General features: G+C 39.9%; 4 protein-coding genes across 5 annotated transcripts; 2 read left to right on the top strand and 2 right to left on the bottom strand.

Annotated features, from left to right (window-relative positions):
- Positions 1–7: 7 nt before the first annotated feature.
- LOC108083427 (probable cytochrome P450 4d14) lies at positions 8–3,816 on the top strand. The gene is made up of 4 exons (XM_017179183.3): positions 8–1,682; positions 2,245–2,701; positions 2,762–3,333; positions 3,402–3,816. Exons 1-4 carry the CDS (start codon positions 1,520–1,522, stop codon positions 3,737–3,739), a joined length of 1,530 nt encoding a protein of 509 aa, XP_017034672.3. The 5' UTR covers positions 8–1,519; the 3' UTR covers positions 3,740–3,816.
- A 577-nt stretch (positions 3,817–4,393) lies between these two features.
- Positions 4,394–5,035, bottom strand: ND-B14.5A (NADH dehydrogenase (ubiquinone) B14.5 A subunit). The gene is made up of 2 exons (XM_017179188.3): positions 4,853–5,035; positions 4,394–4,752 (listed from the first exon to the last, which is right to left on the bottom strand). The coding sequence occupies exons 1-2, from the start codon at positions 4,913–4,915 to the stop codon at positions 4,498–4,500; spliced, it is 318 nt and encodes a 105-aa protein (XP_017034677.1). The 5' UTR covers positions 4,916–5,035; the 3' UTR covers positions 4,394–4,497.
- A 781-nt stretch (positions 5,036–5,816) lies between these two features.
- On the bottom strand, positions 5,817–13,292 carry LOC108083431 (testis-specific gene A8 protein). The gene is made up of 4 exons (XM_017179186.3): positions 12,865–13,292; positions 11,422–11,588; positions 7,015–7,311; positions 5,817–6,952 (listed from the first exon to the last, which is right to left on the bottom strand). The coding sequence occupies exons 2-4, from the start codon at positions 11,464–11,466 to the stop codon at positions 6,110–6,112; spliced, it is 1,185 nt and encodes a 394-aa protein (XP_017034675.1). The 5' UTR covers positions 11,467–11,588; positions 12,865–13,292; the 3' UTR covers positions 5,817–6,109.
- Positions 13,293–19,432: 6,140 nt separating this feature from the next.
- Positions 19,433–23,036, top strand: Cyp4d1 (Cytochrome P450 4d1). Of its 2 annotated transcripts, none has more exons than XM_017179178.3 (3): positions 19,433–20,001; positions 21,621–22,253; positions 22,320–22,926. In XM_017179178.3, the coding sequence occupies exons 1-3, from the start codon at positions 19,470–19,472 to the stop codon at positions 22,667–22,669; spliced, it is 1,515 nt and encodes a 504-aa protein (XP_017034667.1). In that variant the 5' UTR covers positions 19,433–19,469; the 3' UTR covers positions 22,670–22,926. The 2 variants fall into 2 exon arrangements, with proteins under 2 accessions (XP_017034667.1, XP_017034666.1); XM_017179177.3 differs by lacking the exon at positions 19,433–20,001 and adding an exon at positions 20,927–21,520 and having other exon boundaries at positions 22,320–23,036.
- The last annotated feature ends 148 nt before the right edge of the window (positions 23,037–23,184 follow it).

The raw sequence follows: 23,184 nt of genomic DNA, 5'->3' as shown, positions 1-23,184 counted from the left end.
AAATTCTTCAGGGAATACTGTTTAGGATGTGGAGTAGGAATGATGAATATCTTGGAGATCTTTGGAGTAACTAACAATGCAAACTAAGCTTGAACCAAAAAAGAAACTTGTTAGGAATTTTAGATTGGTTTTAAGGTTAATGTTAATGTTATCATTAGTTTAGTTTAGTTTAGTGAGAGCTGCGAAAGTTCCCTGATAGTCATGATTAGTTTGCAGATTCCAGTCACCGTGAAAACGGTTTTTTATCAGTAACTGGAAAACCCTGTTCTCCAACGCAAGCCTGTAATTGATAGTTTTAGATTTACGATATTATGCTCGTGGTTTGCCTCGATCTCATGGTTTAGGCCTTATCTTGCTCTGCAGAATGCACCGAAGTCGAGTGCTTTGCCTAATCACGGTTACCCAGCAGCTTTGGAGGAATGCCTCTTATCACCTTCTCCAGTCATGATGAGTCGTTAAAAATGAGAGGGTGTTAGATACTGATACTGTAAACTCTCTGGATGATCCACAAGATTCTTCACTTCTTTTTGGGCAAATATATAACTTAAACATTATATATTTGTTTTATATATTTAGTTTCATAAAGTTATCTTTGGCGCAATTTTTGGCCATAAACAAAAGTCGAGTGGCAAGCGGTTATTTTGGGTGCGGTTTGTACATGAACGCAGCACTCCAATTGGGACTATGTTCTGATCAGCAAACGGAAGTAATTAAAACACAATAAAATCTGGTTTCGGGCCACTAGAGGGTTAAGCATTTAATTCGTAATGAAAATGTTCAAATTACCAAGATCAGAATCTAGTTTGACCTGTTTTAATAGCTGGGAAATGAGAAATGAGAGCAGCATCTCACAGATATGGGATTTCGATTCTGAAGAGAGCATTATTAAAAGCTAGGCGCTCTTACTACCCGTGGATCTATTCTTGGAGATGAATCAAGAGTCTTCTGGCAAAGCTCTGATCACTCCTTGCATACTTCTTAGCTGAAAAAATAAGCTCAAAGATACCTGTTGCTGTTTTTTCTTTAATGAGGATGGAATCCACAGCATCCCTAGTTCAAATCAGCTAACCTGATCTGATCTTTTTTGCTTTATTCTCGCTTACACGTGTTGCTCAAAAATACTCTGGCGATCTTATCGGAGCTCTAGGGTGCCAGATAAGTCAAAATTTAAATTGATTTCCAGGTCTTATCCATGGCAGGGGGCGGAACTTGAACTCATAGTCTTTTGATAAAGACGTAGCCTTAAGTCATGATGAACCCGCACATTCAACAGGCTCCTGGAGGTGAGTCTTCTAGGAAAGAGGAGCCCTACCTCTCAGCCGCCTGTCTTTGACCCCGTCCGTTGGTTTTGGCCTCCGCTCCAGTCCAATGATTGTGGCCGCCGTTATCGCATTCTGCGCCGCCTACAAAAACAGCCCCGCCGGCGAGCAGAACCAGCCAGTCGTCGTTGGCAAACGGTGCCAGCGGAGTTCGAATCAATTTTCGGTTTTTGATTTAAAAAAAAAAAAAAAAAAAAATCATGTATTTGGAGCTAATCGCTTTGGTCCTCACGGTCCTCTATGTGTATGACTACCTGCGGAATAGGCACCACAATAGGATGTATGCCGAGGCAGGAATAACTGGTCCCAGGCGTTATCCCCTGGTGGGCAATGCTCCCATGCTGCTCAACGAATCGCCAAAGAGTAAGTAGGTCATGGCCACATGGTTCGGGCGATTACAACAAAGCTTGTAAAGCGTGTGTAAAGAGCTCCCCTGTTCCCCAGCAGAGATTAGATTGGCATTAGTTATGTTTTTATACCCTAGCAGGGTATTAACATTTTAGTCAGAAGTTTGCAAGGCAGTGAAGGAGTCGTTTCCGACCCTATCAACATACATATATATCAGCATCAACAGCCTAGTCGATCTAGCCATGTCTGTCTGTCCTTTTCTAGGCAAACTAGTCCCTCAGTTTTGAAGTTTTAAACATAAAAACATTTAAACATATTTTTGAAATTTTATGAAAACAATATTATTAAATGCTATGTAGAAATATCTTTTTAAAATCTTTTAAATATTTCTCTTTATTTGTGGACTGATTTTTAAAGATCCAATTGAGTTTTCAAGGGTGTACAAGCTTCGGCGTGCCAAAAGTTAGCTTCCTTTGCTGTTTTGAAGTGTACATACATATATCTGGCCCTATCAGCTATATATCGCCTTCTGAAATATACAATCTCCCCTTATCATCATCTCAACTCTCTCCCCCAGCTGTATTCGATCTGCAATGGCGTCTAATCAAGGAGTTCGGCAAGAACATCCAGATCCAGATACTGGGGGATCGTGGGTTCATGACCGCCGATCCCAAAATGATCGAGGCCATCATGAGCAGCCAGCAGACCATTCAAAAGAATAATCTATACGGTTTGCTGGTCAACTGGCTGGGCGATGGATTGCTGCTTAGCACGGGCAAGAAGTGGTTCCGTCGCCGGAAGGTAATCACCCCCGCTTTCCACTTTAAGATCCTGGAAGATTTCGTGGAGGTTTTCGATCAGCAGAGCGCCACCATGGCCGAGAAGCTATACGATCGGGCTGATGGCAAGACGGTAATCAACATGTTCCCGGTGGCCTGTCTGTGTGCCATGGATATCATTGCCGAAACGGCCATGGGAGTGAAGATCAATGCCCAGCTGCAGCCGGACTTTCCCTATGTCAAGTCGGTCAAGACGTGAGTTCCTAGCTCCTTGTTTCCGCTTTCCCCATAAAATATGTATGTGTGTTTTTTTAGGGCCTCTGAAATGTTTGCCGATCGGTTGATGAATCCCCTCCAGCGCTTGGATCCCACCATGAGGCTATTCTATCCGAAACTGTTTGCCAAACTGAACAGGAATGTTAAGGCCATGCAGGATTTCACCAACTCGGTGATTACGGAACGACGGGATCTGCTCCAGAAGGCTTTGGCCGATGGCAGTTACGATGCCACCGCCGCCTCCCTGATGGAAGATGTGGGCCAGAAGCGTCGCATGGCCCTGCTGGATGTTTTGCTGCAATCCACCATCGATGGGGCGCCGCTGACCAATGAGGATATCGCCGAGGAGGTGGACACATTTATGTTCGAGGGTCACGACACCACCACCAGCAGCATTGCCTTCACCTGCTATCTGCTGTCGCGGCATCCGGAGGTCCAGGCGCGTGTCTTTCAGGAGATACGGGATGTCATTGGCGATGACAAGTCGACGCCCGTCGACATGAAGATCCTGGGTGAGCTGAAGTACCTGGAGTGTGTGATCAAGGAGTCGCTGCGTCTGTTTCCCTCGGTGCCAATAATCGGACGCCACATCACCGAGGACACCGTTCTGGGTAAGATCGAATCCAGGCTCTTAAATAGCCACTTGACTAACCCGCGCGCATCTTTATTCCCTTGGCAGATGGCAAGCTCATACCCGCCAACTCCGATGTTATCATCCTCATTTACCACGCCCACCGCGATCCGGACTTTTTCCCCGAGCCGGAAAAGTTTATCCCGGAACGCTTTAGCCTGGAGCGCAAGGGAGAGATCAATCCATTTGCCTACACACCGTTCTCGGCGGGGCCGAGGAACTGCATTGGCCAGAAGTTCGCCATGCTGGAGATGAAGAGCACCGTCAGCAAGATGCTGCGCCACTTTGAGCTGCTGCCTTTGGGTGCTGAGGTCAAGCCAGTGCTGAATCTTATCTTGCGCTCCACCACGGGTATTAACGTTGGCATCAAGCCGCGGGTCTATTGAACCGGCTTCTTCTGGGTTACTGGGATTTTCTTAACTTCTTTTTTTTTTTTTTGTTTTGTTTTTTAACTTAGTTTTAAGCGGAGACCTCTGTAAATATTACAATTAAATAATATTTGTATTGTGTATATCCAGAGATTACCATTAGAGGCACTTTTTGCAAAGATCAAGGAGAGCATTAAGTTAGGAAAGGCTTGAGTTCCTGTTATCAATTGACCAAAGGTTAAAGTGACGTTTAAATCTAGTGATTATGATTTCTGCGGTAAGATTAGAGGCCCCATTTGGAAGATCAAGAATAAGTTAAAGTTAGAAACGGTTCTGAGATCCTGTTATCAATTGACATCTAGTTAAAGTGCAGGTTAAAGTTAGAAAAGGTTTACACTTCCTGTTATCACTTAACCCTCCGTTAAAGTGCCGTTTAAATATTAAATTTAACTGATCGTTAACCTAAACTCAGAGTTAAACAACTATAAGCCCGACTAAACATTGGTAAATCGATTAATAAACATTTAAAGTCCAAATTGAAAGCCTTCAGGAGGGACCTTAGCTCCGAAAGAGTTTAGTTTAGAAATTGTAGAACCTCTAGTAGACCCCTCAGATCCAGATCTTTACATTCCATTGCTACCTAGAGACCATAAGCACACTCTCTTCTCTCGATTTCGATTTGAATGGGTTCTATATTAGCTTTAACCGGCTCAGATTACAAGTCAACAAAAAAAAAGAAATGTATACAAGAGGACTCACGCCCGGAAGGCTGCGAATCAATCCCAGGCGTAGACCTTGCCCGGAGTGGGCAGCTGGGCGGCGGGCGAGGCCTTAGCCGCTCCGCCGGCCTCCGCCTCCAGCTGCTTCTGCTGCGCCACCAGGTCGATGGGTGGATTCACCTCGCGACGACCATCGCGCTGGCAGTAGTAATTGGCCGATAACAGGTGCGAGGGTCCATCTGGCAGGACCGGCTGCGGCTGGGTACGATCGGCTAGGCCATCCTCGAAGCGCAGCGCCAGGTTGTGCTCACGCTGCAAGCAAATGCCAAGATTATTAACATTTTTCGTTTCCATCTTACATAACGAAGAGTTTGCCGCAGCGGCTGTTGTGCGGCATAGAAAGAGTACTCACGCCCAAGAGGAATGCCCGCAGGCGCTGGAACATGGGCGAGACATCGCGTCGCAGGGCAGACATTTCGAATCCGGTTGAACTTCAGGTGTTCCGCAAGAAATAGTTAACTCAACGCCAAATATTTTTGTTTTGGATCCGAGATGGTGTGACCGTTCTGGCCCAGAAAACATCGATAGTCACCAGCCAATATCGATGTTTTCAACATTTTCAAATACCACCGAAAATAATACTAAAACAAATACTTATATTTAACGGTTATTTTCGAGCTCCGACTGATCTGTGACATTAAAATCCAGCAAACCTTTTAACGGGAAGGAATTCTTACCAGGAAAGTGCCAAATCTATTTCTTATAGGCGGATTATACTTAAAGATCACTGATTTTTCCATATTTTTCCATATTTATTTAACTAGCCTAGGTTTACGGGTGCAAGCTGATTGTAATAAAGACCTAATCTTGAGCTTGAGTTTGAGAGCGCGATGGCGCCGGACCGGATAAGGCGTGGGTTTTCTAATTCTAATTTCTAATTGCGCATGCCTGCCCGTTGCCAATTTTTTAACTAACTTTCTTTTCGCGTTAGTTGCGCGGCTTGCGGTTCTTCTTCTTTGACGGCATGGCTAATACTTCCAAAATTTTGTTTGTTGAAATTTTATTTGGAAATTTTGTGGTTACAGATTTTGTACAACTTTTTTATGATCAAATAAAAATGTGTCTGCTCTAGTTGAGCTCTCGATTTTTTTTTTAAATTTTTGATTTATGACTCGACTTTTTGGATATGAGTATTCACATATTTCCAATTGTTAATATTATATATATACTTTTTTTTAATATTATTATTTTATTATCACCAAACTAATAAATTGGTTTGGGTCCTTGGGGTAGTGTACACCTTGGCCTCGAACCCGGATTATCGATTAAGTGTGACCATATTGCTTTTACCGCGCAATTCGAATTCGAAAAAGAGATAAAAACACCAACAGTACGGTGTCTATGTGTATTTTATTATATATTTTAACATATCGCTTGATTAATTTTAGTAAGTTAATATTTATAAAATTGAGGAAATGGTTCCTTTGGCCGACCACTAACAATACACGTATAAATAGGTAGTCGCTCTCGATTCTGTCTTCTGTGTTTTTTTGTTTTTTTTCTCTAATTAATAATAAATTAAACTAAGTTTACTAAACTACTGCAATTTAAAGCTGCCGCTTTAGTAGTTGCGAGAGTTCCTTTCAACGATGCCATGGCTTGGCGCACCTTAGGCCTGTTCCGGCTGCGCAGGCGCCGATTGCGGACTGGGCTCCGCCGGCTGATCCGCCTGCTGATCCACGCTGACTGTGCGCACAAACACGGCAGAGGCTTCGATCACAATCGTGGGCAACTCCTCGGCAGGTGCGGCGGCTTCAGCGGGGCTGATGGCAGGGGCCACTTGTATTTGCTCTGTACTCTCCTGGGGCAGCGGTGCCTCGGCGCTAGGCGGAGCTTCTGTGACTACCACAGCGGGCGCTGGCTCTGGAAGGGGAGCTGCCTCCGCAACTGGTTTGGTCTCAACAGGAGCTGCCTCCTCAGCAACTGGCTCGGTCTCCACAGGAGTTGCCACAGGAGCTGCAACAGTAGCTGCTACTGGTGCCGCCTCAGGAGCTGCCACAGGAGCTGCAACAGGAGCTGCCACGGGAGCTGCAACAGGAGTTGCTACTGGAGCCGCCTCAGGAGCTGCAACAGAAGGAGCCTCTGTTGAAGCCGGAACATCTGCTGGCGCTGCCTCCTCCTTAGTTTTGGGCGCCGCCGGCGATTGCGACTTTGATTTGGGCTTGCCCTTGCCCACCGCCGGCGAGGGAGTGCGCGACTTGAGCTTCTGCTCGTGGGCACTGCGATCCATCAGCACCGATGTTGACTGCGGCGGTGCCGGGCTGGCTGCCCGCTTGATATCCTCGATCTTGGCATCCATTTCGGCGCGGATCTCCTTGATGGGCTTCAGCAGGAAGACGGGCACATCGTCGTCGCGTCGCTGGTACAGCATCTCGCCCTCGAAGTCCACGAGTTTGTGCTTGCGGGCGCGTAGGAGGATGCCCACCACCTTATCGGAGATGTAGTTGTAGATCTGCCAAGAATATTGTGTCAGTTGGGATCATCGGAAAGGGGGGGGAAGGTCCCAAAACTCACATTGAACAGCTCGCCGAAGGGAATCACACGCATCTGGGGCTCATCCTTGACATCGTAGCCCTCCGAGTTGATGATCTGACACAGCTCGAGCATCTCCTTCATCACATGGATGTTGGCTTTCTGGCCGCGGGCCTCCGTAAGGCTGCCGGCCAGCGGTTTGCCATACTGATCCTTGGAGAACGTCGGCTTCGGCGAGGAGGCGCGCCCGTCGCCCGAGAAGGGATTGAGCAGCTGGGACTGCTTGTGCTGCGTCGCCTGGTTATTGAACATGGCTACCTTGGAAGACAGCGGTGAGTCCTGCAAAAGATCAAGAAAATGCTTTTTAATTTCAAAGAAATCAAAAATATTTTTATTTTTCAAGCTTTTCTGGCGTTGCCAGGCCCTCGGCAAGTTAGCAGGTTTCCCGCGTTGCCACACTGCAAGCCATGTTGGCGGTTAATTTAAATTTAATTTAATTAAACCTTAAAGAATATAATTTAAATCTTTATTTAAGTTATTAGTTTACATTTTGTTTTGCTATAATTCAGCTTTTAGTTGAATTATTAAACAAACTTGAATTACCAGAGGGTTTGCATTTTATTTGTTAAAATTCTCAACTGATTCTAGCAAAACAAAGATAAAAAAGTTAAGAAAAGGCAGAATTTTGGTTTAAAAATTCCTAGAGACATTTACAATTCCTGTTTTTTGCGCAATTAATGACTTTTGAATTCTACATTCGCCCGAGAAAATTAATTGGTTGCAATTAAATAACAGCGGTCTTACATTTTGTGTAATTTCTCATCTAATAAGTGCAAGATGCCAGCGCCGTGAGCCAGTACAAAAGGAATGTGCAAATGTCGTGGCAATAAATAAAAACAAAAAAACGAGGGGAGGCGGAGAGGAGATGCTGCTTCTTTTGACGAACACACAAAAAAAACATACATTATATACACTTCCTATCGTATGGCTAAAATAAAAGCAAGAGAAAATTAAAAACGAAAAACAGGAATGACCTTCACTGCCAATTTTCGGCACAAGAGCCGTTCCGTTGACCACTCACTCGTCGCTTGCCTCTCGTCGCTCGCCGCTCCCCTCTCTCGCCACTCGCCGCTCGTCCCTGTTTACCTCATTTGATTATTATTTACGATCCGAAAGTGAGATATGTGGGATCGGAGTCCCTGATCGAGTTGCCCATGAATGAATCCCAAAAGCAATGTTTATATAATTTCAACCAATTTATTTGGCATCCACAGCAATGACGTTCTGAATATTTGTCTCTTTGATCAATACTCGGTTCGTATCCAAAAAAAAAAAAAGGAAAATTTCGTCAATCAAGTTGCGACGATTTTCATTCATATATGAAGAGCGCTTTTCGCTTATAAATAAATCCAACGATGAATGAAATGCGACCAGAATTCGCAACGGTGTGAGAGAGTTTTCAAAAAAAAAACATAACAAAAAAAGCGAAAAAAATCAAACAAATGATCAGGTGAAAGTCTGGGAAAAATGCATAAATTCGTCCATGGAAATTAGTTTTCGTTATTTGAAATTTTTCATTGGGAAGCCCAAGTCTCCTCCAGCTGAGGTGGCAATAAAAATGGGATTTATATTGTAAACAAGGGTACGCCAAATCACTCAACGCAATGGAAATGGAAATGGAAATGAAAATGAAAATGCAAGAGGCAACGACCTTAGAGTTGAAGGAGTTTTTCATTATTTTTTTTTTTTTTAGGGATTTAAAGCAGCTAATTAAATAATATAAAAATAAATGGATAAGAAATAATCTTATAACAATTATTTATAAATAAAAACGAAAGCTTTTGTAATGATTTTACTTGAAATTAAATTTAAACTTCCAAATAAGTAAGTTTTGGCTAATTTTTAAAATTTATGATATTTGTAACACAACAGTTCCCTAGAAAACCATTCTTTGGATACTTTTCAAGGTATATAACTATTAATATAATAATATATGACAAAAAAAGACTAACTATATATTAGTATTTATAATTTAAAAATGAAAGCTTTTTTCTATTATTCAAAATTTAATTTAAACTTTCGAAAAAAAGAAAATAAATAAGTAATAGTATTCCCTTTTTTTGACTTAAAAAGCAAGCTTACAATATCTTTTTCAGAGATTTGAAGCAGCTAATTGATATAAGAATACATGAGAAGAAAAGAATCCTATAACTAGTATGTAATTTTAAAATAAATTTAACTTTTGAATAAAGTAAGTCTCCCCACTCCCCTTTTTTGGACTCTAAAAACAAGCTTACAATCATTTCAAACTCAACATTTCCTTAGAAAACCTTTAAATACCATTCTTTGGATACTATTCAAGGTATATATAGTATATATATATTTAAGATATATCATATATATTCGTGGTACATATGTGGAACGAGGGGCAGTTCCTGGGCGATATTTGTCAGCTGCAGCTGGTCCGGATCCAAGTCCGGGGCGAATTGGTTACGTGGTCTCTCGGCAGCGGGTAGATCTATTCGGGATCTATTTGTCGGCGCCGTTGTCAGTCTTGAGAAGTCTGCGCTATATACCCCCAGACGGGGGCTATATACATACATACACAAACATACATATTATATGGTATAGCCGTCGTGCATATTCACCATTGCTATTTCAACTCGAACCGAACGATGGTCATTGCCAAGAATTTTTCCGTGTTTTGATCTTTTTCCTTTCTGTGTATTTGCTGTGCGAAAATTTGCTCTCGTATGCTAAATGGGTGTATGTTTTGGCAATTCATGTGGCGACAAATTAAAACAAATACAACACTTGGGTTATTGTTTTGCTTTTTTGTTTGGGGGACGGACAACGGGGCGTTCTTTTATATCATTTCGATCCTAATGATTTTTAATCATGCTCGTTTGGAAGCGATCCAGCATCAGACGGGCAACGAAGGCAAACATTTTTCTTGGCAATAACAAAAGGCAAGCGAATTTCGCTTGACATTTATTCTGGCCATTTGCATTATTACGAGTATTTATTTTCTATTATTTAATTTCTTTTTTGTTCTGTTCATTTTGTTTAATTTTTCCCATTTTCCTCACGCATCTCTCTTGTGGTTTTTGGCGCTGCGCATAAATAATTTTCGGGCATTCGTCGCACGAGATGTGCCGCGAAACGGAAAAAACTATACAATCTCTGTATCTTTTTATAGTTTTGGTGTGGCGGCATTCCAAAGATGCCAACGAAAAACTTAATTCAAATCCCTTTCCACAGATTTGTTAAGATTATCCAACATTTTCCTATTTGTTTTATTTCAAGTGGAGATTTTTTATCTCAGAAGTTTCTTAGAATAAAAATTCGGCTTCAGACCTTATAAAAACGGTTTCCTATATGTTTTAGATTATTTTTCAAATTTTTGTTATGCATATAAATATAGATTTTGTATTTTAATAAAATATTTCATTATGTTATTACCAATAATTTATTTCCTTTATGTTTTAGATTATTTTTAAAATTTTGGTTATGCGTATGTATGAATTTTTTATTTTAATAAATTTTTAAAGTTAGTTTTTACAGTTATTTAACATTCTTCTACGATTAAAAAGGTTATTAGCCTTATACTTTGTGTTTTATAAAAACTTTGCTGTATATTCCAACTGAAGCTAGAAGGATTTGTTAATCGATGTTTATCGCCTTGAAATCGATTATTGAAATATCAAAAACTTTTATTATTTTTCTTGTTTCTGTTTTTTATGGGTTTATTTCTTGTTTTTAAGCCAAAAAGCTTGCATAAAAGTGATATAAATGTAAAATATCCCATTAATTTTATTAATATTAAAATATATATATATATTAAAAACAACATTAATAATTATTTAGTTAGCATTTTATTCGAAGCAATTCTTAGCTTTAAATAAAGAATAAATAAATATAATATTAAGTTTAATATATAATATATTGTACTTAATTTTTTAAAGCATAAAAGGGGCTTACATCTCTTTTTATATTTAAAAAAATGAAGTACAATTCATTTTTGATTTTTTCGAATATTTTTTATTGAATTGGATTTTAATATGGAATCGAAGTATATACATTTTAAGCACTAAAAAGTATCAATATATCGGAAAATTTCATTTTATTTTGATTTCTAACAATCTTAATTATGTAAAACCCCTTTTTATATTTTAAAAAATAAAGTACAATTTATTATATTATTTATGTTCTTCGTCGACCTGTACCGGTAATAGCAACTCCCAAAAAGGCCTAGACGTAAATCTATTTACCAGAGAAGCTAGTACAGACTATGCTTAGATTTCATAACATCGGAGTTATATATTCTTTGTTTTTTTTTTTTTTGGGAAGCTGCCACAAATTTCAACATTCTAGCTCTGCGCAGCTCTGACCCAATGCCTTAAAGCGAATTGTTACAAATTTTAGTTGACTAAACTATACAACACTCACCACCACGAAGCGCAGGGCGCCCAATTCGTGCGATACATCCGTCATAATGTCGCTGGGGATCTTGAAGAATGGCCTGGAGTGCGGCTGTGGCGGAGCAAACTGGTCCGTAGAGCGGGTCTTATGGTAAGTCTTGGCCTTTTGTCACCGCGAATTCGCAACACTTTTGCCTGGAAGCAGGGGAAAGAGAAGAGAGTTCGAGACAAAGGCCCGGCGATGGGAAAGAAAACCAATTAAATTTAGCAACAAACAACATCGTAACAATGGAAATGTGTGTGGTGTGTGACTTTATTGTTTGTATTTCTTGTGCGGCGAATTGCCAAACAGCGTTTATTTACTTTTTTACCATATTTTTTTTAGCATTTCTTTTGTGACCCAGACCCAGACCCCGGATTTCCAGACCCGGCCCAAAGCAAGGTAAAGCCCCACGGCTAATGGCCAAAACAAAATTAGAGAAAAGATGAAAACGTAGAGGGAAAAAGCAGTAGTGAAAAACAGATAGAGAGCGGGTAAAGAAGAGAAGTAGAAAAACAAAACAAAGCAAAAAAAAAAAACACCGTTAGACCTGAACTTTTGATCGCCCCTCGCCAGTTATGGCCATATGCGAATGCGACCCCGAAAGACGAACCGGAATTCGGTACATCTCGTGCCCATTTGCCGTTTTTCCATTTTTCCGTTTTTTTTTTTCATTTGGAATTAACTGGAAATTACCCGACACATTATGTGTACATATATGAAGCCCCCCACCCCTCTGATTTCCTTAAGTTAAGCTTGAGTTCCCATTACCAAAGACCAATTTTTAGGGATTACAAAGAGTCTTCAAGCTCTTAAAAATAAATCTATTAAGTAAACTCCAATAAAATCTTTTAAAAAAATCTATCAGTTATATTATTAGTATAGATAAAAATATATAGAGGAAATAGAAGAATAATAATCAAAAGAATGAAGAACTAGGTTTCAAATTCTACAAACAAATGCCTGAATATATTTTGCAACATATTACTTCTTTAAAGTTTAGATTAATTTGTTTAAAAACTGAATCTTTTAACAGCTTATCTTTGGTTTTAAATAAAATTCCCCTTTTGGGGAAATTATACAGGATCTAAAATTGTGACGAAAAAGATTTGAAATTCTACAGAAAAATCCCTAAAGATATTTTCAAACATTTTACTTCTTTAAAAAACAGATTAATTTGTTTAATAAAAAGATTTCAACAGCTAATTTGTTGTTTTAAATTAATTTCCCTTATTGGGGAAATTATATAGAACCTAAATTTGGACTCTTTAAACACTACTAACCCAGGCCTGATCATAGAATTTGATGTAATATTCTAAAAGGAGCTGAAAAAGCTTCGTTTGCAATCGATAAATTTAATATTTTTCCAGCTTTACTCTTGATCCATCAGAATCTTTAATCCCAAGGATTTCCCCATTTATTACCACTCACTTTTAGTTTTTCTTTGTATGTGTATTTACACTGGAAGAAGCTCCTCTTTGGTTTAACTTGTCTCCTTGAGCTGACTGGAATTCCTGGACGATTCTTTGGCTTCCGTTTCCTGTTCCTATGCCGTTTCCGTTTCCTTTAACGTTTCGATTTCAATTCGATCCACTCACAAATGCAAAATGCAAACGATTCTTTTCTCCGTTTCTTTTTTGTTTATTTTGTTTTTAATTCACGACAAAAAAAAAAGGCCAACACCAAGAAGAAAATTTTCTTTCAACGTTTTGTCTGTGATTTGCGTTTATTTGCGATCCGGGTTTGATTTTGAATCTGATCGAGCTGTATATATAGCTTGTGGGGGTTTTATGTGTATGTATCTTAGAGGTGCACGCCGTTTGGTTGCTGGGACCAAAAGTGAGCGCCGAAAGCGAGCACTCTTTCTTTTTATAGCCCCGCGATCGCAGCGGCAGCTGTCTTACAGCTTTTCTTATTTTCTGCTTTTCTGGCCGCTCTCACTCTCAGCGCTCTCTGCATTTTCTTTTAATTTTAGACCGTTTTTCCTTCCCCGTCGTTCTCACCAACGTTTTCCCCATGCAGAAACTCCCAGAAGTTGGACCGTGGTTTCGTGGCCAGTTCAAGGGAGCACCTGCTCCACATCCCAGTTGGGAATCCGACATGGAGTCGGGGGTCACTCTTCAATCAACACCAGCTTACGCGCTTGGCTGATCCGGCTCTGACCGCAGAACAGAACGGTCAAGAAGCCACAAGGAAGGTAGCACCAGAGAATAGAGAGATGGAAAGAGATAGAGAGCTAGCTACACTTGGCAAAAAACCTTAATAATCGTACTTGGATATTTCATTAGCATTGAGGTTTCTTAAAAGTTTATCGAGAGGAAAATATCAAACCATAGCGAAAGTATATTAAAATATATCGAGATTTAAAACACTGAACAAAATCAATATACATATGGGTATATCGGAATATTTCATTTTATATTTATTTATTATTATATTTTTTTTACGTTTTAAAAAATTAAGTACAATTTATTTTCTAATTTTATTTCGAATATATTTTATGTTTTTTTAAATGGGATTTTAATAAATATGATTTTTAACAAATCAGCAGATTATATAAAAAATTGTAAAAATTAAAAATGTTTATGAAATTAAGAGAAATAGGTACATCTTTTTTCCAAGCGGACATGGCTAGATCGACTCCTTCCCTAAGTTTCTTCGTCTTCTTCTGATCAAAATTTTAATTTCCCTTAAAAAAAATTAACCAAAAAAATATTTACAAATTCTATCTTTATACATTACATCTGGATCTCGTTTTTTTTTCGCCCAGTGTGCGACGCCAAGAAGTGTGAGAATTTGGTCACCGCTCGTGCCGCTCTGCTCGGCCGTGGCATTGCTCTTGGGTTTTTTTTCTTTTGGGGGAAAAACCGGAAGCGGTCCGAACCGAGCCCCCGCTCCTTGGCAGCGGCCTGGGGGGGTACCCGAAATAGACCCGACCATCTAACGGCATGCTGATGGTTGGGTCTCGTTTCGACCGCCGGTTCATGTAACGCGCTGATCGTCGAAAGGAATCTCGACTCTTGGATGTCATTCAAAAATCGCGCACGGCAACAGGCGAAGGAAACGCAGCTTGCAAAGGAGAGGCAGGCGCCTGCACAGAAAGAAGAGGATACTAATAAATTAAACTCTAAATTATATTATAATAATCTTATTATGACATGTATTCTTAGTACTTATTAAGCCAGAGTTGACGAAGATGGTAGAAATATAGTGGACTGCCTTGAGAACATTAAAAGTATATTTCTTTTTTCGACAAGCAAAAGATTCAACATTTGTGATAATGCAATATTATTAATTATTATTTATATATATTTATGTTGTCCCGGTGTATCCCGGGTATATATTCCACAAGCAAAGAATCCAAGAATCCCACAAATCCCAGTTGTGAAGTGCCATCGAAATGCGCGTGCCCAGCTGCCTTGGCTTGTCAGCCGAAGACTGAGTCCACCCGGCCCGCCAATCTTTAATATATGAGTTTATTCCGCTAATTAAACAAATTCGACTGCATTGTTCGCATACGAGAGGGTTCGCTGGGTTCTACTCCGGGTCCTCATCGCCAAAGGGTATATTGGTTAATTTTGATCAGAGAAAAAGATCATTTCATGAGGTAAGATAACCCCGGAGTCTGGTTAGGCCACAAAAATTTAAATAAATTGATTATTTAAAATAGCAATATGTGTGCCACAATTCGTTATTTTGTGTGATATATCGAAATAATTTAATCGGAAAAAAAGATACAATAAACATGTTATATATATTTTTCGATAACATAGATATTTTAGCATTAACTGCGATACTTTTCGATATTTAAAAATTCGATATATCAAAGTTAACGATACTTTTGATGTAATATCAAGAGAGATAGAGTTTTCCCCTCGATATATTTACATTCCTAGGGTTAACTCTCACCAGCGTTCAGTAAGCATTAATCGGACATTTTAAAGCTCGGAAAAGGCTCGAAAAGGGCTCGGAAAAACCTCGGAAAAGGCTCGTAAAGGCTGACAAGAAAGCCATTCTGAGGGCTTAGAGGATACTCTGCCCCACCATCAGATTACAGCTATTGCCACTCGCTTGTTATTGTTGCATGTTTGGCTGACAGCCACAAGTGCATGGCGAGGCATTGCGACGCGATGGCGGTGGCAATTATATGGCATGCCAACCGCCCTGCTGCACGTGTGTGTGCTGTGGGTGCCACTATATACAGCTATTGGCTGTCGTTTTTGGGCTTTTGGGTTTGGCACCGGCACCACAGCACATAAATAAGATCAACTCATGAATGAAAATGCGTTCGCCTGAGCAATTTCCTGTTGCATCCGAGGCAGCGAGGAAAAGTCGTCTAAATAATCGCAAAATGCTTAGCATAAATTATCAGATAGATATGGCGGGGCGCTGAAAGATCTGTCGGGCTGTCAGTAATGAAGAGTCAATCAGGCCTCACCGTGGCACTTGCTATATATTTTCGCATTAAGTATTTTGCCATCGGAATAAGCCTCCAATGAGTTCCGCATTTAAGGGATAATGCATCATCAGTTGGCCTCTAAAATGAAATTTTGGAAAGACCGGAGGGGTAAATAATAATTAATAAATAATAAAACTTATAGGAGATATATAAACACTCATTTATTATATATAAATAAAAATGTACAAGTATTATTTTCCAATGTAAGTTTACCTAAAAATACAATTTTAAATTTAAATAAATTCAAATATAAATACAAATAAGCTTGAAACAATATTTTATAATAAACAGAAATAACTTCTTAAATACATTTCTAAATTACATATAAATATTATTATTATTTTTGCTGACTTTTACATAATTTTACTTAAATAAAAAAGTTCTTCTTTGCATAGGAAAAGCCTTCAAACCAAGTTCTTTATTTTATAGTTTAATATTAAATATATTAATTATTATTTAAATCAAACTGTGCACCCAATATAGCCAAATTTACTCTTTCAGCCCAGTTACCAGGTCGAAAACACGACACTTTAGATCACTTTCCGTCAGCTGCAAGGGGAATTCGTCGACAAAACGAAATTATAATGTGTAATTCAAACAATTAGTTGTATTCATTTGTGAAAATAGCCCAAAATTGAGAGCAACTACCAAAGCGCTGAGGGGTAGCCCTCCTCTATGATTCATCTGCTTCCCAGATTCATCATGGGGATGTCACAATTTATTAATATTTGTTTACAATTTTATTTTTGCCGTGGGCCAAGTAATAAGATATTGCCTTACTTGGTCATCAACTGACCGCGGCTGTTTTCCTTTACCAATTAAGTTATTTTGTTATTTTTTTTGACAACGCGGCGTATACGTAATGGCAGGAAAAATTGCGCATACGCAGCATCTGCTTAATCATATGTTTTATTATTGTTATTATGCTGTATTATTAGTCCGGGCATGCATTGTGGCGCAAAAGATGGCTCATCCTTAGGTCTATATATAGTCACCTACAATAGCGGTCAAAATAATAGTAATTTGTAATAGGTAAGGTGTTGAAATATTAGGTAATTAAAAGTAAAGGCAAGCGAATAAATAAAAAATACAAATAAATAAATGAAAAACAAGAAAATACAGAGCACATTTAAATGAATTTTCTGGTCTAGAAGACGCATTTTCTTTATTGAAAACCCAAGTACTTCCTGAGTATCGAATACTTTTTGAAATGACTTGAATTACTATTATCCGAAAGCCCGCTTGACATAACTGCGGAATATGTACATCTGCCTTTTCGTGCTAATACTTTTGGTATTTCGAAAGTATTATATATCTGCTGCGCGCTTTGGTTCCATCGCATATTCTATATATTTCTGTGTACTAGATGCCAAGTGGGCAAGTGCTCTTTTGACGCAAATTGTGCGCTGCTGCCAAATTGCCATTATTTTTATTGTTATGATGTAGTGCTCTCTCCGGAGTTGATCCATTAGCCATTGCAGCGGAGCCTAAAACATATGCCTTCCTGACTAGTGAGGGGTCCAGAAATTAATCGATTATTATAATTTGTATATATTTAAAAATAAGGAAACTATATGAACTACTTATAATGCTAGTTTTAGGGTTGACCAATTTTATGTTGTCAATACGTTTTGGTTTAGCCCAAAATATGCTACTTTGTACAATCGATTATTGATTTTATTAATCGAAATCGTTAATTATAAAGAGTTAATCGATCATTTACGAGGTCATTTTCTTCTTTACTCCTAATTTATACATTAACAAAATTTAAAAATATATATTTATTTTTAATTAATATATTAACTTATCATACTATCGATTATTGATTATATTAATCGATTCGTTACAACTAAATCGTTATTTATAAAGCATTAATCGATCAGTTGCTTTATCAAACCATCACTTGAACATTTTTGTTACTCCTAGTTTATATATTACAAATAATTTTAAATAAATATATAAAAAATATAAATTTGTTATTAATTAATATATTAACTCATTTAATTTATTCTACAATTTATTACGAGTTTCCCCGCATGTAACCTCATTGAACTGTCGACTTGCGGTGGTGATGTGCAATGAAAATGCGCCAAAATTGGAAATGAAAATGGGAAAAACTGAAAAATGCCAATGAAATTCCAACGCACACAAAACCCCATTCCCCATTCCGTTAGCCATAAGCTGTATATCCGACAGCGAAAAATTGCCAGCTCTTGTAAGACATGTGTAAATATTTACGTTCCGGAGGGCAGGAGGTTCTCCTTGCGCCGCTGCCTCTCCGGAGAACAGAACACAGCCAGTGACGTCGATGTCGACGACCGGCGAGAGGCGACGCAAGAATTTTGGAATTTGGCATGGTCGAAGGACGCCTACTTGTTGTTGCCATTGTTGCGTATACTATATAGCCCGATATAAGCTATATATAGTATAAATATATACATACATATATGCTGGTACGCAGCAGATCGTGTGGGCGACTGTGCATGTGTGTTTCTGATTGGGATGCGGATCCCGGGTGAATCAGCTGCGGCTGCCAAATGGGAATTTCTAAATGTTCTCAATCCGAATTGGCCATAAAGGTCAGAGATGCTGAAAAGATGTTCGGAAAAGTGCGGCCAAATACGGATTTGAAACGCACTGAAGGAGGGACTATATAAAATGGAATTTTTACAGGCAGTTAATTAAAGGGAATTTGCATTTATGCAGCTTTTTCAGCATTGTTTAATTGCCATAACTTTAAATCAAAACGTTAATTGTAGTTAATTATAATTAATGAAAAATAAACTAAATTACTTATAAATAAATAAATTCGTTAAAAATTTTAAAAATAAAAACCCCACGTGAGTACCTTGGGACACTTATCCTTTTAACTAATGGGGACACGGAAGATTCCTTATTACTCCTAAACCTCCTAAAATATCTTATCGGCTTACTCTATAACATTATACTGTTTATTTATTTCCTTCCATTCAGTGACTTGCAATCAAAGTCTGATTTCCGATTGCCGAGTCATCCTTAGCTGGCAGAAATCTCTCTGTCATTTTGGTCGGTGCCTGGGGTTGACTTCACTCACTAACTGAGGCGATAAAGAAAGCTCCAGTATTTACTGTACCGATTGAGAGATGTCCAGAGATCGCTCTCGAGATGATTGAGTGAGCTGATTTTATATAAACAAACCATCTACCCCGGTATTCCAGCGAGATAGTTGTTTACATTCAAGCCTCAACTCATCCTGCTCTCACCTGAGCCCAATCCTGACGTCACAACAGCCACATGGCCCAATCTATTTTTGGCCAGTGGAGGCTCTATATTTAGGCCTTCCCACTCGGCCAGCAAACAAACAAACAACAATGACGTAGATTTGAACTTGAAAATTGTTATTCGTTTAGTTTTCCGAGAGGCATCGCTTTCTTCTCTCTCTTCCCGAATTTTTGGTTTCTAAAGAGACAAGATCAAGCCTCTCCAGAGGCTATATTTAGCTGCTGCTGCTGATAAGAAGCAGCCGGGCTTAGCTCAAATCCCCAGACAGTTGATAGCACATTCTCCAAGGGATCGGATCGGTTAAGACATCTCCAGCATGTGGCTCTTTCTGGCACTCCTCTTGCTGGCAGGGATCCTCCTCCTGCAGATGATTCGCTTCCTGAAGATCATGAAGAATATTCCCTGCCCACTGCCGCTGCCACTGCTGGGGAATGCCCATCTCTTTTTGGGTTTAACCCCTGCCGAGGCCTGCCAACGGATGGGCGAGCTGGCGGAAATTTATGGCGACACTTTCGGTTTGTTCCTTGGCCCCAAATCCTTCAGCGTGTTGCTCTTCAATCCTCGCGACGTGGAACGGGTGCTGAGCAGCACCCAGCTGCTGGTTAAGTCCCATGAATACTCCTTCCTGGGCCGCTGGCTAAACGAAGGTCTGCTGGTGAGCAGCGGACGGAAGTGGCACCGACGACGCAAGATCATAACGCCGGCCTTCCACTTCCGGGTGCTTGAGGCCTATGTAGAGATCTTTGATCGGCGATCCCGGCAGCTCGTCGGGCAGATGGAAGCCAACGGATCAGGGAAAATCAATCTTGGCGAGGCCATTCACCTGTGCACCCTGGACGCCATTTGCGGTGAGTTGTAGGTGTTTAGTTAAATAACCCTTTTAAAATCAATAATAATATATAAAATAGGTAAATATATTAAGTTCTAAAAGCTTATAATTTTAATATGGGTTTTACGAAATAGGACAAAAGTTCATTTAATTTTTTTTAGCATTAGGCTTAATTTATATGGTTTTTATATTTAAATACCGATTGGTACAATTATTAAATGTTCAGATTGATAACCGTGGCATACTAATCCAAGAATCCAGAGGGGGGAACCTATTCAAACATTTGGCCAAGGTCCAAATCTAGCTCGCCGCAATAAAAGCCTAAATACAGCTGCACTTGTGATAAGATATTTGGGATCCGGGACCCGGGGGCTTAGTAACTTTCGCCTTCGACAGCGCGATTAGATATAACCACGCCGATTAGCATCAGCTGCCCGCTTGCACTCGAAGAAATAAGGTGCAGAAGGGTGCGTAAGAACTCGCAGGTTAGTTTCTTAATTAAAATTCCTTTAGTCCTAGTTTATAAAATAAAAAAATAAATATTTTTAAGCTTTAGTTTCAAATTTGAAAGATCTTTAAGATACATATTAAATATTTGCAAATCTGAATATTTTACTACCAACTTTTAAAAAATTTATTAAATTAATATTAATTTTTAAATTACTTACAAATTCAAACAATAAAAATAGTTATCTGCTTTAGTTTTAAATGTTGTTGTGCTTATATTGATTGTATCTTTAAGATACAAATATTTTTAAAAATTTTGCTAGCAATTTTCTTTCTTTCAATTGCTACCCTTAAGTAGCCCCCCCATTCTCCCAGTGCATTCCCTCGCGGATAATTTATGTTTATAGAAGTATCCGTGTTGACTTTCATGTCCATGGTCACTGCGTTGTTAGATCAGTAGTTCCTGCGCGACCAAAGCGTAGAGATTGTTGAAAAAAAAAAACTGAGCGAAAAAGAAGCCGCTATTATGTTCCTGATCATCGGAGCCATCCTGGCCAGCGCCCTCTTCGTGGCCCTGCTGATCTACCAGCTAAAGTTCAAGCGTTTGATCGACATGACCAGCTACATGCCGGGTCCGCCGGTTTTGCCGCTGGTCGGTCATGGACACCATTTCATTGGCAAGCCGCCGCATATGCTGGTCCAAACGATATACGAATTCATGGATTTGTATGCCAAGGATGAGACCCTCAAAGTCTGGCTGGGGCCCGAGCTGAACGTCTTGATGGCCAATCCCAAGGATGTCGAGGTGGTGCTGGGCACCCTGCGCTTCAACGACAAGGCTGGCGAGTATAAGGCCTTGGAGCCCTGGCTCAAGGAGGGCCTATTGGTCAGCCGAGGACGCAAATGGCACAAGCGACGAAAGATCATCACGCCCGCCTTTCACTTCAAGATCCTCGATCAGTTTGTCGATGTCTTTGAGAAGGGATCACGGGAATTGCTGCTCAACATGGAGCGGGATCGTGTCAAGCATGGCAATGCCGGCTTTGCCCTTTACGATTGGATCAATCTCTGCACCATGGACACGATCTGCGGTAGGAGTTTCATCTGCAGAATATTAGTTTATAATAGTTTTATATAGTTTATAATTATGTCTCTATATTTCTTATATTTATACTTATCTTTTCATTGCAGAAACCGCCATGGGAGTGTCCATCAATGCCCAGACTAACGCCGACTCGGAGTATGTCCAGGCGGTGAAGACCATATCGATGGTGCTGCACAAGCGCATGTTCAACATCTTCTATCGCTTTGACTTGACCTACATGCTCACACCACTGGCCCGGGCCGAGAAAAAGGCCCTGGACGTGCTGCATCAGTTCACGGAGAAGATTATAGTGCAGCGGCGCGAGGAGCTGATCCGTGGGGCTGCCGCCACCAAAGAAGGCAGCGCCATCGAGAAGGACTCCGATGTGGGTGCAAAGCGCAAGATGGCCTTCCTGGACATCCTGCTGCAATCGACAATCGACGAGCGGCCACTTACCAATCTGGATATACGCGAGGAAGTGGATACCTTCATGTTCGAGGGCCACGACACCACCTCCTCGGCCCTTATGTTCTTCTTCTATAACATAGCCACGCATCCGGAGGCGCAGGCACGTTGCGTCCAGGAAATCCGCTCTGTGTTTGGCCAGGACAAGAGCTCGCCGGTCACCTACGAGCTGCTAAACAAGCTGCACTATGTGGATCTGTGCGTCAAGGAGACGTTGCGGATGTATCCATCGGTGCCCCTGCTAGGCCGAAAGGTGCTCGAGGATTGTGAGATAAGTGAGAGTGAAGAAAATATAAGAAAAGTAAAATTATAATTAATGGAATTCTTCTCCCTATTTCTAGATGGAAAACTCATCCCTGCCGGCACCAATATCGGCATATCTCCCCTGTACTTGGGCAGACGCGAGGAACTGTTCAGCGAGCCCAACAGCTTCAAGCCCGAGCGATTCGATGTGGTCACCTCGGCCGAGAAGCTCAATCCCTATGCCTACATTCCCTTTTCGGCGGGACCAAGGAACTGCATTGGCCAGAAGTTCGCCATGCTGGAGATCAAGGCCATTGTGGCCAATGTTCTGCGCCACTACGAGGTGGACTTTATCGGGGACGCCTCAGAGCCGCCGGTGCTGATCGCAGAGCTGATCCTGCGCACCAAGGACCCGCTAATGTTCAAAGTAAAGGAGCGAGTCTACTGAAGCAATCACTTTTAAATAATGTAAATACAATTTTAAAAATGCTCTCGAAACTAAATACTTGGACTGATTTGGGATTTTAGGAATTTTTATCAATCCAAGTGCTGCTTGAAAGTGCCACATTAATGATAAACAAAAATATTTGAATGGGAAAATTCGCCCAAAAATTGTTGAAGACAAATCTTATATTTTTGCGCATAAAATTCCCAACTGGTTCTAACATGATGTGGAAGTACATGTGTACTTTTTTGTGCTTTTAAATAAATAAATTAATTAAATATGTGCTAAAATGTGCCATTACATGGTTTTTACCCAAAAAGTTAATCAATTTTATCTTAAATCAAGAAAAAAAATGCTCTTAAATTTAGGAAAAAACGGGTCCTAAACGTTATTAATACGTGTTTGTAATATAATAAATCAAAAAAATAACCTTATTTTTTTAACCTTATTGTTTTACCTTTATTGTTTTTTATAATTTGACTATTCTTACTTCATATAATTTCAATTTCAATTTAAAA

The sequence above is a fragment of the Drosophila kikkawai genome, chromosome X, assembly GCF_030179895.1.
Source record: "Drosophila kikkawai strain 14028-0561.14 chromosome X, DkikHiC1v2, whole genome shotgun sequence".
NCBI classification, from domain to species: domain Eukaryota; kingdom Metazoa; phylum Arthropoda; class Insecta; order Diptera; family Drosophilidae; genus Drosophila; species Drosophila kikkawai.
The sequence above is the reverse complement of the archived record's forward strand: the minus strand, read 5'-3'. Positions and strand labels throughout refer to the sequence as shown.